The sequence below is a fragment of the Lipotes vexillifer genome, unplaced genomic scaffold (assembly GCF_000442215.2).
Source record: "Lipotes vexillifer unplaced genomic scaffold, Lipotes_vexillifer_v1.1 scaffold232, whole genome shotgun sequence".
Classification (NCBI taxonomy): Eukaryota; Metazoa; Chordata; class Mammalia; order Artiodactyla; family Lipotidae; genus Lipotes; species Lipotes vexillifer.
Window position 1 is genome coordinate 594,328 of NW_006793997.1, and position 15,886 is coordinate 610,213.

At 43.7% G+C, this 15,886-nt stretch overlaps 1 protein-coding gene across 1 annotated transcript in view; it reads right to left on the reverse strand.

Annotated features, from left to right (window-relative positions):
- The window catches only part of IQCK (IQ motif containing K), a 43,674-nt gene that overhangs the window by 20,153 nt on the left and 7,635 nt on the right, over positions 1 to 15,886 (reverse strand). Inside the window, exons 2-4 of the mRNA XM_007466922.1 lie at positions 13,744 to 13,808; positions 11,544 to 11,673; positions 10,523 to 10,620 (exon numbers count right to left, since the gene is read on the reverse strand). Coding sequence (XP_007466984.1) covers positions 10,523 to 10,620; positions 11,544 to 11,673; positions 13,744 to 13,808 — 293 coding nt within the window. The remainder of the gene's footprint in view (positions 1 to 10,522; positions 10,621 to 11,543; positions 11,674 to 13,743; positions 13,809 to 15,886) is intronic.

Genomic DNA, 15,886 nt, shown 5'->3' on the forward strand with positions numbered 1-15,886 from the left:
GAGGCCTCAGTAGTTGTGGCTCGCGGGGTCTAGAGCGCAGGCTCAGTAGTTGTGGCGCATGGGCTTAGTTGCTCTGCAGCATGTGGGATCTTCCCGGGCCAGGGCTCGAACCCGTGTCCCCTGTACTGGCAGGCAGATTCTTAACCACTGTGCCACCAGGGAAGCCCAAAATAAATAAATTTTTTAAAAAAAGAAAGAAAGAAAATTAACTTTCAACAGTATTTTAAAAATTAATCAGGACAGTTCATGGTAAAATCTGAATTGGGGGCTTCTATTGAAAACTCAGGAGATATGGCCACACTGAGCCCATGTTCTGCATGGTGACGATCAGTAGGAAATGAGAAACGTAGCAGCTGCCCCTATAGTGTGTGAGCTTCTGTGGTGGCCCCAAGTCCCAACCACTCCCTGGTGTCTCTTTATTGTTATTCCATGCCTGTTTCATTATCTACTTGGCCCTGCAGCCCTTTGAATGTTTTTCCCTTAAAATAAACAGTGCTGATGTGCTGGGTGCAGTAGGTTGAATAATTACCCCACAAAGACGTCCAGGTCCTAACCCCCCAAAGTTGTGAATGTTACCTTACACAGCAAAAGAACTTTGCAGGTGTGATTAAATTAAGGATCATGAGATGGGAAGCTTATCCAGGTGGGACCAATGTAATCACAATAGTTCTTATAAGGGAGGAAGGAGGGTAAGAGTCAGACAAGAAGATGTGATGATGGGAGCAGAGGTCAGTGATACTATCGCTAGCTTTGAAGACAGACGAGGGCTATGAGCCTAGGAATGTTCAGCCTCTAGAAACGGAAAAAGGCAAATAGATAGATCCTCCCCTAGGTCCTCCAGAAGGAACACAGTCCTACAGACCCAATTTAGACTTCTGAACCAGAGATATTCTATGCCCTGCGATTATGAGTCCTGTGTAAATCAAAACAAAACAAAACAAAACAAAAACTTGCCTGAAGCCTAAATATTTTCAAATATCTCACTGGATGTTTATTAGGTAAAAAACTGTTTACAATGATCTGAATCTAAAACTTAGCTCCATTTAATATATAAACACAAAGTCTTTCTGCATGGTTTTAATATACATTGATTTTTCCAGAAGAGCGACTATCATGTATATTAAGAGAAAATTGTACCGGGTTTTATTCAGAACCTCAGTTTCTCACCATTTCAGAAAATCATATCACCAAGGACAATATCACTTACATGATTTGAGTGACTGATATAACACATGTGACTCTGCCTTTTGTAGCTGCTGTGTTCATTGTGAGTCTATGCATAGGTGCAAGCAAGTGACTGCCTCATAATATCTTCTAGTGTAGTTTTATTTGAGCTTTGGAAAAGGAAATACATGTTACCTATATTACAAATGATTTTCATTTTCTTTCTCATTTATATTATAGCCCACTATAATATAAATGGCCACTATATACATGTATCTGAAATTATCGTATGGATAGATTCCGATGCCAGTGGCCCCTAATGGTGGGGCCATTATGCCCCTGAGCAAGGCGACTCTGCTACTACTTCTACATGGGGTCCATTTCTTGCTCACTGCTGAGTTGCTTTGTTGACTTGCTGGCCTTATGAGCTGTTTTGAGCAATGCAATGCAATGGAAGTGATGCTGGAGTTCCAGAGCTCCGGCCCTACACTTCTGCCTTCGGCCTTTTGGAAAGCTGCCCTGAAAACAGCAGGCTGTGAAAGAGCTGGTCTGGTCTGCTGGAGGACGAGAGCCAGGCAGAGAGGAGCTGAAGAGCCAAGAGCCAGCACTGAGGCCCTGGACAGGTGAGTGAGGGCAGCCTGGACCTCCTGGTGCAGCCTCGACACCAGCTGAAAGCAGCCACATGGGTGAGTCGAGGTGAGACTGACAGAAGAACCGCCAAGTCTCACTGGCAGAAAGAAATAATAAACCATTGTTTCTTTCAGCCATGAAGTTTTCAGGTAGTTTACTGTCAACAATACATCAATCAAGTAACTGACAAATAGGTACTAGGACTAAGCCTTTCATTTCAGGATAGTTAAGAAAGGCACTATAATATATGATGACAAGGGGAGAGTGGGCCCAACAGGGTTGAGAGCCATCGCTCTGATGATTTCCCATTGCTCTTAAAATAAAACCCACACTCCTCACTGGCCTATACGATACAGCTGCCGCAGAGCTACCTTGCTGGCCTCACCTCCCATCTCGTTCGCTCACTCCGCTCCTGCTCTGTTGGCCACCTTTCTGCTTTGTCCCTGGAAGAGGCCACTGAATTTGGCGGTACTGGGTCATTAAGGAAACTTGAAAAGAGTTGAACCAGAGCATTGTCGGTGCTAGAGGGTCACACATTAAAGAGAATGAATGGTAAAAAGTTGGAGATGAGGTGGTTTACACAGTGTGCCAGTGACCATGAAGGAGACAAAGAAAATCACCTAGACAGGGCAGCAAGGTCAAATAGATGGGTTGGAAATTATCATTTATTTATAACTTCTATTTTTTCTGATTACAAAAATAATTCATTATTATTTTAAAATTTTCAAATACTACTGAAATACTGAAATATAATATAGGAGAGCAAAGGCTCCAAAAGTGTCATCTCTCCCCCAACTTTCATGTGGTTTTTCATTTATTGGCTAACAATTTGGATACTATTATCTACATTCGGGAAATGCCTGTACGACATCTATTATCGGCCCACAGATATGCTTCTACCAGCTATTTGTACAAACTAACCATTTCCAGTCATTACCTTTCCCAGAGTATAGTTGTTTAACAACATATAAACCACTGCTAGCACCCAGCTAATTTCACAGCAAAACTGAGGCTCATCGACTTTATTTATAGGTGGTCAGTGTAATGCCCTACAGATGCCACTTAAATTTTCTCTATGACCTTTTTACACATAGTTGAAAACAACCATCTGGGAAAGGATTAAAGAAATCTATTTCACTTGCTGAATTCATATCATGAAATGAGCAGGGTCTTCATTTACTTCTAAGGCTGACATAACTCATGGAAATCATATATTTATGGTTTAGTCCTCTAATTGTATTCTCTAAAAATTAAGGAATAGAGAAATATCTGGTTATTAAATAATCTGAATTTTATTCTGAGCATTTGAAAGATTTAAATATCTAATGACAAGCCAACTATTTGGTTATGAAATTCATCAGTCTAATTCATATCTAAAATGGCATATAAACAAAATTGGGTTATTATGAATTGAAATCAAAATCATCAAGCTTGCACACTCTGTCCCAGGCAGAGTCTGTCTGATTCCATAGGCCAGGTTCTGAACCACTGGACCATGTACCGTAGACCTCCTCATTCACGTACACACACACACAACCACACACACACCAGGTGTATGAGTAATTGACCAAATGCTTTATGGCCTAGTCATTAGGTGTCGCCTCTCTCTCTGGTTTTCCTTGAGGTGTCCTGGTGCTCACAGGACAATCTAATGAAAGGCTCTGCCCCACGAGGTGTCTGCCCCAGGCCTGCCTAGCATCTTAGCCTCTTCTCTAGTTCCTCCAGATCATTTCTTTTTTTTTTTTTAATATTTATTTATTCATTTGGCTGCGCCAGGTCTTAGTTGTGGCATGTGGGATCTTAAGTTGCATCATGCAGGATCTTGTTCCCTGATCAGGGATCAAACCTGGGTCCCCTGCATTGGGAGTACAGAGATTTTGCCACTGGACCACCAGGGAAGTCCCCAGAACATCTTTCCTATCCAAATCTAGCCTCTGCTTTTGAAAGCCATTAGACCTGCCGTCAGCATGGTCCAGTGGTCAAATTCCTAGACTCAGGAAACAGGCTGCTCGTTTGACTCTTGGCTCTGCCACTCACTAGTTATGTACTTGGCTTGTTGATTAACCCTGGTGCCGCACGGCCCTCATCTGTAAGACAGCAAGAATAGAACCCACGTCAGAGGACTGTTGGGAGCGTTAAATGAGTTTCCGCAGCTGAAGTGCTTAGAACAGTGTCTGGCACAAAGTACGGGCTCTCAATGTGCTAGAAACTACTATTCTTGAATTCCAGGCTCTTTTTCAACTCTCTGGCTCTCCACTGGCTGTGAGGCTCCTTCAATTTTAGACGATTTGTTCCTTCCTCAGCTCTAGTTCCAGGGGACCCGACAGATCTGGACAGCCTCCCCATGGTCTACCTACCTCTGGAAGTAATAAATCCAGACAGTGCAGGTACAGTTAGTAAATGACCTCTTGCATGTAACAGCTATGTGCTCCTGTAACTTAATTATGATCTTAAAAGTAGGCTCTGACTTTTGCAGAATCATATTCATTTATTCATCCCACAACTATTAGTGGGTCCCTACTATGTTCCAGGTATTGCTGGAACAATATCACAGGACAAAACAGAAAATGAGGAAAGCACGAAAAAATAACTAGAAGTCAGCATTTTAAGGGCAAAATACAAATCAGCAATTATTCTTAAGTGACCTAATATAAATGCTGTTTCAAGATATAATTTGAATGGCCCTAATTGACAATGAATTATGCTGCTGTTCAAGAGCCATTTGGATGCAGATTCAATTGTGGGTGACAGATAAGAATGCTCCCGTTATGTAATTTTGGCTGGAGGCTGGTTATCATTCAGTTTAAGCATCTATTCCCGATGACAAGATGTGAGGAAGAGCTGAATCAAGAAAATGCAAATCTGTTGTGCAGATCTGGATAAGAGGAGCTCCACTTGGGTCTGACAAATGTTGAGATGGCAATAATGTAATTTTTAAGCCAGCAAAAATAACCCACAAAAGACCTCGTGATGTCGGGGGCAGGGGGGAGGTGGGGAGGGAATCAAATTTAATTAAGAAATCCTAAAATCCTGAATCAGGGAATGAAAGAAGTAATGATAATTCACCCATCTTGCCTATTTGAAGCATTCAAATACTGAACTTCCAGGTAAAGACTGAAGAGAAGGTGGGGCAGGAAGGTAACATTCAATGGTGCTTGTGAGCACCCTTCAGTGAGTCATCCTCCTGGTAACGAGAGCACCTCTGTCATCCCTTTAGTAGTTGAGGATTACTCACAGATTACATAGGGTCACACTGCAAGGAAGTGGTCACACTAGGTGTCTAGCTGCCTGTAAAGTTTATCAATTCTTGCAAGTTATCAGTTTTAGGAACCCACTTTTTTTACATCCTTTGATCATTCATTATAGCATTGAAAGTCTAATACTCCATTCAAGCACCTGCAGCATTTGAAGTTTCATCTGTTTTCATTTAGTCCCAGTGGCAGCTCATCCATGGGATGTCAAAGATGAAGTATGAATTGGCACAAGGATGCCTCATTACTCTCTAATACAAATAGAAATTTCTCTGATTCTTCAAAAGCGTTTTATCATTGCCTGGAGGCTGGAAACTGTTTCTAGCCCCCTCGTTACAAAATTATTTATGGGCAAAAATTAGACATGCAACCCTCAATGTAAAATCTTAATTACTGTCCTTTTAGCTGATTTTTGTATAAATTAGAAGAATAACAGTTGAATAAATTAGAATAAAGGCTGCACAAGTGAATATAACTGCCTTAAGGTCTAGAAGTGAATGTCTAGCACCAGATCCACACTCGCTGTTTCTCCATATTCATTCTTCTTTTGGAGAAGCAAAAGAGAACAAAGGGGAAGAAAATAAAAGCTACCTTTATCCTTCAGCTACCGAGGGCTTTGCTACTCATCTGTGGTTTCCTTGAGGACAGGGCCAGATTTGTCCTCTCTGGGTCCCCAGGGCCTGGCCCCATGATCAGCACATAGTAGGGCTTAATAAATGTTTGTTGAAAGGAACTGAACTTGGGTGGCTTAATATGTTTGCAGATATTCTCACACATATCCAAACAAAGGTTATTCCATTGTGCTCATTTATTTCATTGTTTAATCACTGCGTTCCATCCTTTGATCAAGCTAATAAAAGGCAGGGTACACTGAATATACTTTGGCCAGGATTAAAAAGAAAGATCCTTGAAATATGACTTGCAGGATTGGCTGGTCTCTCTCATTTAGCAGCAGGACCTGAAGCCAGAGAGGCAAGGCCATCTGACACATACAGGGTCAGGCCAAGGGCTCTGCTCTCTGGCCCCCAGCCTCACTACCATTCCATACGGCCACACCTTGCCCTGTTTAACACCACACAGAGGAGGGGAAGCTCAGTTACAAATGGGAGACAAGAATTAAGTCGTCAGGGGAAGCCAAATGAGCAAATGAAAAATACACAAGAATAGAAGCAGTTTAGATTTTATAACTTAAGGCAAGTAGCAATCTGTTCTCCAGAAGAGAACTACAAATTTAAAAAATTTGTATTTCCTGGAGCTATTTAGAGGACAGCCTCCAAGCCCCATTTTTTGAGAGGGATGAAAGCACAGGCTCTCGGAGCATCTGGACCTTGGTTGAAGACCTGCTCCATTGCTCACTAGCTGGGTGATCTTAGGTAATGCTCGACTTCTCTGAGTTCCAGGGACCTCCTCTGTAAAAAGGGGTTGATGGAATAGGGGATCTGGCTTAGAGGTTGATTGTAAGGGTGAAATGTGATGATGAGTATAAAGCAATTTGACCAGTGGTGACACACAGTAGACAACTAACAAGTGAGATAGCTTCTCTGACCATTAATACGATCACTAACTATTATGATAGCAGCAGTCAAACCACAAGTGAGGGGACCACCATGACCTGGATGGACAGTCAGTACCTGAATTGCTGGCATTCATTTTACCAGCTTTTTCTGTTTATAGTCCCCTTCAGCAGAGCAGCTTCTCATGTTAATGAAAATGGGGATCTGATCATTGTGGTTTTTTCTGGTTCAATCTGGACAACTGGGCTGTACCAGAATGTCAGGAGAATATAGCAGGATTAAGGTTCCCCAGATTTGAATTCACCAGGCCTGTGTCTCAAAACTAAGAATTTCTGCCAGAGCAATATGAAGAAAACCTTGCAATTCTGTCTCTGTTGGGGTGAGAGGTGTGAAGCCCCCTACCACCACTCCCACCCACCAAAAGCTATGGATAGCGGTTGAATTGCATTTTGAGGAACGAAGGGTAAGCCGAATGCTGCACTTTTCTTTGCTGAGTGGGCTATGCAGGCTGAGAGCCAGAGCTGAATTGTTCAGGACCCAAAAGGGGTCTGGAGAGGCTGTGTGGGAGGAGGTGCCTGGAGAGGACAGACATGGTTCTAGAGAGGAGTAATGAAGTATTGCTTGCTAGATGCCAACAAAGCCCTCTTCCCACCTCCCTATAAAAGTATCAGCAAAAGAAACCTTCTTCATGAAGCCCTTGTGTAATCAGATGTCTGGGGGAGCTGGGACCAAGTGCTGAATAAGGCCTCTGTGTAGCCAAGGAACAAGAGCAAGCCCACTCAGGTAATGGGTGTAACCCACCCTACCTGGGGAGAACCTGCAGCCCAGTAATACTAATAATCAATAGTAAGTTAACAAAAAATAATAATAATAATAAGTTAACATTTACTGAGTTCTTCCTACATTCCAGGGACTGCCCTAAGTACTTTGTATGGGCCACCTCATTTCATCAGCATGATAATCCCATTGAAACTGTGCCCCATAGGGTTAACCTAAACCAGTGGCTAACAGAAATTCTTGAGCTTGTCTTGAGCAGATAAGGGAACTGCTTGTTAAAAGTCCCTGTGCTTATAACCTGCTTTCACTGATCAAGGATGCCTTAATTATTTTTGCAAATTGCATACCCTCCAAGCTTCATGTAGCCTAGATAATACATCACAAGACTCCGTAACCGCCTCCTATAGATAACACCTCTGACTGACGTATGGGTTGCTATAGTAACGGTGGCTTAAGCTGTTTTTCAGAAACTTGGAGTCAGCTCTTGTCCAGTTCAAGCAGGCTACAACTGGTTGGGACCACCGACCCTAAAACTGGGCCTACACAGTTGTCCCATGAATGACCTTGTGACGTCAGAGAGCCAAAAACTCCACCCTCAGTTCATGCTAGCACCTCTATTTTCTGAACATGCATCCCATGAAGAAAGAAGCATGTAATTCAGATATACTTGTGCAGTGCAGTGATTACCTCACCCTTTTCCTGCCTCCAATCACCTTCCCCTGGACCTCTGACGGTATACTCTTCACCCATAAATATCCCAAGCCCCTTGCCTTCGGGAATGTGAACCTGAGACTTGTTATCCCATCTCCTCCTCACTTGGCTGCCTGGTGAATAAACCCCTTCTCTGCTGCAAACCTCAGTGTCTTAGTATTTGGCTTGCTGTGCATCAGGCAAATGACCCTGGTTCAGTCCCTGGTTCAGTAACACGATGAGCAGGTGCTATGATCATCTTCATTTTACACATAAGGAAAAGATGTTGGCTCAGAAAGATGAGATAACTTGCCCAAGGCTGTACAGCCAGCTGGGGTGGAGGGAGATGTCAAAACCAGGTAACCCTGACTCCAGAGATGGAGTCAATCAATATGCCATAAACCAAAGCCCAATTTACTAGTTAATTGCATAATTAATATATAAGGAGGGTTAGGCAGTGGAATTTGCCACCCACTGCTCTCTTACACTGACTAACTCACGAAATATATGGATGTCTTCGTCTCTCACCCCGCTTCATGGCATCCCTCCAGGGATGAGCCCAAGAGAACAGCCTTCCCAGATAGAAGAAAGCTGGGTTTTGGTCGACGACATAGTAGTAGAGGTGCTCCCCTGACGTCCAACTGTGCACTCATTTATTGACGGCCAACTATGTATTCACCAGGGGCTAGGTACTGGGTAGGATATACTAGGCACTGAATAGAGATACAAAAATAAATCAGAGAATCTGTCCTCAAGGAACTTAAAATACTGGGGGAGACAGACATGTATAAAATGAAGTGTATTTGTGGGTCAAGAATGTCTTAATTAAGGATGTCTTAATTTTCCACTAGAAGAGAAATAGATGAAATACTCTGAAATCTGAGGGCTGGGTTCAATTGCTTCCAGTTTGGGAACAGTAGGCCTGAAAGAGAAGCCACAGAGCTGAGTTTGAAAAAACAAATAGAACTTAAATATGCAGAGAAGAAGAACTCAAGGATTTTTTTCTTAAAAAAAAAAAAAAAAATGAAGGAACATATGCACAGAAGCCATGAAGTGTGGGGCAGGTACAGGGACCTCCAAGTGGTTCTATCTGCTGGAGGGTATCACCCAGGAAGGAGAACAGAGAGAGATGTCCTTCTAAGGAAGGAGGGAAAAGACTGCAGAGGGCCGTGAAAGCCAGGCTGAGGGGTCTCGGGCTCCCTTATGTGGATCCATGGTTCTTAAACAGTGTACCATGGCCCAGCAGTGTACCCTAAACACCTCCTTCACAAGCGTGCTGCCTGGTTTCAGATCAACGTCTCATAATTCGTTTCTGCTTCTACTAAAGACATAACTGTCACGGTGAGGCCTGTCAGAAGGAATGTTATGCTGAATGGACCAGTGGCAGTGAATTAGGGGGAGGTATAAAGTGGGGTGACTAAGAGACAGGAGGGTCAGTATAATGTCAAGGCAGCGCTAAAGGAAAGTTGAGTGTTTGCTAGAGCACGTGAAAACGTTGTCTCTTCGGTATATAAAAGCATCAGGACAGTATCCTATTCTCACAGAGAGGTCCTGTGCTGAAGGGCAACCAAGCAGGTGACACCATTATCTGTGAATGCTTTAAAGACATGGGTCAAACAAATTGGAGTTTGCACTGTAGTTACAGCCAACTTTTTAAAATATCATTTTGAATCATTTAATTTGGATTTGAATCCTAGCTCTGCCATTCACCCTTGATCACCTTTCTGAATCTATCCCTTCAGCCGTTGTCTCATCTGCAGAATGCAGACCATATGAATCAAGAGGAACCTCACAGAACTGTTGGGAGTGATGATAAAGCCCTAAGCAAAGCACCCAGCAGAGCAAGCACTTGGTCAACGTGAAATGCTGTTGCTATTTTACTCTCTGCATATAGGTCATCCAAAATTCTAGTACTGTGCAGGGAAGACACACACTTGACGTATACTGCCAACTGCAGAAAAGAGGGAGCCTCTGGGGTATTTACATGGCGGCGCGCCAGGACTGGAACTTGATTCATACAGATGACTAGTTGCAGTTTGATAATGACCAGTCACCGAGCACTCACCATGGGCCAGGCCTCTCCTAAAGCAAGTACATTCGTGGCATTTGGCATGAAGTGGAGTCGGGAGAGGCCCAAGGTAGGATGGTCAATCCGGAGCTGGATAAGAGGGCAGGAGAGCTATAATCTGTGCATGTCATAACGGGAGCAGGAAGACCCAAGAAACCTGGCAGATGCCAATTGCCCAGAAGAAGGGCAGGCAGGGAGGCCAAGCGAGGCAGAAAACCTCCCCAGAGCCAGGCGGCCAGACAGATGGCAGTGCATGTGTGTGCACAACTAGATGTCCCGGCCGGAGTCGGATAAGTAACTGAAACAAGGCTTTCCCTCCCAAAGGGATCATTTTGAAAACAGCCACTTGATGGTACTAAGATAATGAGCTACCACCTGATAAAAATGCATTATTGAGCATTTAGAAATAAAGAAACAAAACAACTGACCTCAAAACATTTTTCTTTCTTTGCTTGGTGAAGCAGGCTAGCCATTCCGGGAAGCAGAACTGGAAAGATGAATGTTTCCAAATATTCTTTGGGGGAACCTAAAACAAACAAAAAATTCCCACCAAAAATCCAAAATGGCTCAAGTTTATTTGGGAGAAACATTTGCTTCTGAACAAAAAAAGGTGTTCTCCATTAATCAACATGACCATAAATGTTATATTTTACTCTAGACTGCTGAGTTGGGCTGATTACCGACGAAATTTAAAATATCCCTCTGAGCCTCTGTAGTCTGGTGGGGCTGTAGACGGGGTCCCACACGGGGCCAGGGCCACAGGCACAGCCAGGAGGCCGGTGTAGCTGCAGGGAAATACGCAAGGGGAGTGTGGTAGGAACTGAGGTCAGAGGGGAACGGGGCGGGGGTACAAGGACCTAAGGGCACAGTAATAGTGGTTACCAAAGCCTAAAGCCCACTAGCGGAGGGAACAGAACAAACCAGTGGGAGAGGGCCTGGCACCAGAGAGGGCGAGGAACAGGGACTCTGGGAGGAAGACGAGGACGCCTGCATCTCTGGCTTCCACACACAAAGCAAGACAGCATGATATTTTCTTTTACTCTTTACATTTTCCCCCTTTGTATGTAATGTAGAACTTAAGTACTTAAGAACTTAAGTGTCTTTCTTCCTTTTCAACCTTAAAGATACATCAGTGGACCCCGAGGGGGGAAAGCGGGAGGGCGGGTGGGATGAAGTGGGAGATTGGGATTGACATATATACACTAGTATGTATAAAATAGATAACTAATAGGAACCTGCTGTATAAAAAAATAAATTCAGAAATTAAAATAAATGATACATCAATAGAATAAAGGCTACTTCTCTTAAAAATAAAAATTAAACAAGAACACATTCTTTCTTATTAACGTGGTCTCCCTGAGGTCTATCTGTCCACCCTGTCCCCACCCCATGGTTTTGCAATGTCACAAGTCCTGAACTATAGAGCTGAGATCGCACTTCCTTACGTACATGTTTCTGGGTCGATTGTTTCCTGTTTAGCTTGAGGACAGTACACTTGTGGGACCACAGCTAAAGGAGCAGCTGGGTAAAGGTGTTCCATGTTGAAGCCGTAGAAAACCCTTTCCTCTGATGGCGACGCCTGGGGTGGCGGTGGGGAGGGAAATCAATTCATGTAGTTTAAATCATTGTATTTTCTTTTATAATATAACAAAAATAAAAGTCTGTGTCAGAATTTAGGTTCAAGGGGGCATACTGAGCACAAATCTTTCTCTTCTTTCCCAAGACACCTATAAAGGACAACCAAGAAATAAACCCATAACAAAGACTGGGAGGGCTGTCAATGGATGAGAGATCTCCAGACATTTCCAAAAGAAACAGAATAGGGCTTCTGTGGTGGCGCAGTGGTTAAGAATCCGCCTGCCAATGCAGGGGACATGGGTTCGAGCCCTGGTCCAGGAAGATCCCACATGCCACGGATCAACTAAGCCCATGAGCCACAACTACTGAGCCTGTGCTCTAGAGCCCGCCAGCCACAACTACTGAGCCCATGTGCCACAACTACTGAGCCCGTGTGCCACAACTACTGAAGCCCGCGTGCCACAACTACTGAAGCCCACATGCCTAGAGCCCGTCCTCTGCAACAAGAGAAGCCACTGCAATGAGAAGCCCGCGCACCACAGCAAAGAGTAGACACCACTCACCGCAACTAGAGAAAGCCTGGGCACAGCAACGAAGACCCAATGCAGCCAAAAATAAATAAATAAATAAATTTACAGAAGAAACAGAATAAAGCCTGTTGTCAGATGAGAGGAGGAGTGGCAGGTCAGAATCCACAGGAGGAAACTGCCCCCAGAAGACGAGAGTCCACGTTCCCACCAGAATTCCAAAGGGCTTCAGAGGTTCAGTTCCTCACAGTGTGGGAATGAGAAAGGAAACAATATACAGAAGAGGTTAAGTGAAAATCTGGCTGGAGACCCCGTGGCCTGCTGCCCCATCCTCCCTCCTCCTGCTTCTGCCCCCTTTGGCATTCACAGCAGCCTTTTATATCCTGCTCTCCCTCCTTTCCAATGAATCTTCTGTAAACAAATTAAACAAACAGCCTGGGAAGGAGTAGAACTACTCAGGGTGCCATTTTGGCAGCCAAGAGAAAAAAAAAAACCTCAACATTGATTTGAAGGCTCCCAGCCCAGTCCCAAAATAGGGAGTCCCTGTCTGCTGACCCTGAAGAAAAGTCCTCCAGTGGACAATCACTCCCCATGAGCTCCCAGTCAGTGTTTCCATTCATGGAAGAGACCCATCCAGAAAACAAACCAACATGTATGACAGTAGAAGAAAACTATACCAACTATGTAGAAATATCCACTCAGGCTTGCATTTTAAATTTTGAATAAATAATCAAAACTTTCTACATAGATGAAGAACATCAACAGCATAAAAGACAAAGATCAAGATCTATAAAGAACAACTGACCCTGAAGAAGCAAAAATAATTCAGGGGAGAGAACTGTAATTAGTATCTGCAGAGAAATTTGAAAAAGCATTGCATTCATAAAGCAAGAACAGGATGCTATGAAAAAGGAACAATCACAGGCCAAGGAAGTTCTTAGACACAGAATCTCTAATGGGGGCAGCTGCAGTGACATATTGAAGTCTAGTGACTTAGGTTTTTGTCTCATCCCTGTGACCCTGCTCAAGTCCCTTCATTTCTCAGAGCCTTACCTTTTTATTTTAAACTCCATTAAGTCCCTATTTTACTCCAAGCATACTGCCTTAGGGCCTCCCTTCCTGGCTGCCTTGTCCTTGGCCCTCTTTCCTTCCTTAGTACAGTCTTAGCCCACCCAGCTATGCAAAAAGAAATCTGCTCCATCTGCAAAACTGTCCCCAACGTGGACATGATGTTGAATCCACTGCAAAGGCCTTCCTCATCTAGGATCTCATTTGAGCCCTACAAAGTCCCTGTGAGTTAGTCAAGGATTATCTGCTCCATTTAACAGATGCAGAAACTGAGGCTCAAAGTGGTTGTGTGATGCCCTTTAAGTCACATCATTAGCAGCAGAGGTATGACTGGCCCCGGTTCTGGTTCTGGTTCTGGTTCCAGTGCCTTTCCTTTCCCCCTCCCTGATTCATGACACTGTCTGATGCTCACCAGCCATCAGTGCTGTTTTCGTGTAAGAACCTTTCAGTTAGGTTGGGGCCCAGGTGATACTCACAGTAACCACAGCTTCTTGTTTGACTTTATATCCTTCTGGAAAGGGAGGCAGCTCAGCTTCATACTCTGAAGGGAGTGGGGGGGGGGAAAAACCCTCAATTCCATACTTCATTACAGCTTGTGGATAATTCCCTTTCCTCTGAATAAAATATCCTTAAATTTTATTTTGGTTGGTGGTTTTCAAAAATGAAAAAACAATTGGCCATTACAGGGTGTTTATTTAAAATGGGTAAGAGATAATTCTTCTCTTGCATGAAAGACTCCAGGCTTTATGTAAGAGTTTGAGACTCTTCCCAAGAAGGTAGATTTAGATCTTGCCCACCAAATTATAACTACGAGGGATAAAAAGAGGAAGAAAATGAGGAGGGTGGCTAAGGGAAGACACCAATTGCATACAGGAAGGAGAGGGGAGAAAAAAAGAAGAGAATAATGTTACATATAGGGGGGCAGAATAAAAGAGACAGAGGCAAGATGAGCCATCTCAGGCAGACGTGGGGATGGGCGTGAAGTTAAGGCTGCCAGATTGGGGTACACGGCTGGAAAAGCAATCCCGTAAACCCTTGCTAGTCGAAGCATTGCCCACGGACCAGCAGCATCGGCATCCCTGGGGAGTTAGAAATGCAACATCTCAAGCCCCACCCCAGATCTGCTGAATCTGAATCTGCATTTTAACGAGACCCTCAGGTAACCTGCATGCAATTAAAATTGGAGAGGTTCTACTATAAGCTCCAGTAAGTTTCCATCTTGGCTGTACAAGATTTTTGAAAATGCTAATGTCTTGGCCCGACCCCAGAAATTTTGATTCAATAGGTCTGGGGCAAGAGGCTGGGAATCAATATTTTAAGTCCTCCAGCTGATTCTAACATGCAGTGAGTTGGAGAACAATTGCCAGGTTTCAAGACTGTCAACCTGCTGGGGAGCTTAATGCAAAGAATATTCCACATAAGTTCTACAGCGTAACAACAACTATTGCTGAGAGACAGAAAGAAAATGCCCATGACTATATTGGTTATACCCCTAAGGGAAAGACTGGTAAAAATATTTCCGGAAAGGTCAATGTTTCAAAGGCAATTGCATAGTTGCTTTGCAGTGATGAGGGAAAACAAAGTTTCTGGGTGAGATGGGGTTGATGCATTTGTACTGGAGGCAAGTTTTATTCCATTACCTAGTTCCTTATCAGGTGGTAGAGCAATTCTCAACTTTTTTTTCAATTCCTAGGTATCAGGTTGAGGACTAGTATGTTAGGATGCAGGTTTTAAGCAATTAAGATTCCCAATACTAGCTAGAATAGGTTTCTAGTGCTGTGTAACAAGTTATCACAAACTTAGCAACTTAACACAAATTTATTATCTCACAATTCCCAAGGGTCAGGAGTCTGGGTATGGGTCAGGATCTCGTCAGGCTGAAATCGTGTTGGCCATGGCTGTGATCTCATCTGACGGCTGGGGTCCTCTTCCAAGTTCACTGATTGTTGGTGGGATTCAGTTTCTTGTGGATGTAGCTCTGAAGTCCCCATTTTCTTGTGGGTTGTTATGGGGACTGCTCTCAGCACCAAGAGGCTGGCCGCCCTCGGGTCCAGGCAGATCACTCTTGGATATTTGCTACTTCAAAGCAACAGCAGTCTCTTCTGCTTGAACCTCTCTGACTTCTTTTAAGGGCTCACCTGATTAGGTCAGGCCCACCTACAATAATCTTCTTAATTTAAAGTCAATTGAGGGAATTCCCTGGTAGTCCAGTAGCTAGGACTCTGAGCTTCCAATGCTGGGGTCCTGGGTTCGATCCCTGGTCAGGGAATTAAGATCCCACAAGCTGTGCAGTGTGGCCAAAAAACAAAACAAATAAACAAAAAACCTACAGATTCAATTAGAAAAAAAAAAATAAAGTCATCTGATTACACACTTTAATTACATCTGAAAAATCCTTTGACAGCAATGCCTAAATTAGTTTCTGACTGGATAACTGGGAGCTATGTGCACTAGCGGCAGGAATCTTGGGGGCCATCTGAGAATTCTGCCCACCACAGCAACTCTAGCTCTACCACTTTATTCTTTCCTCTCAAGCAAAAATGTAAATTCACCTTCTTCCCCCAACACACTGAGAATCACCAACATGGTGTGAAAACTATTCGTTTGGATTTAAGATAC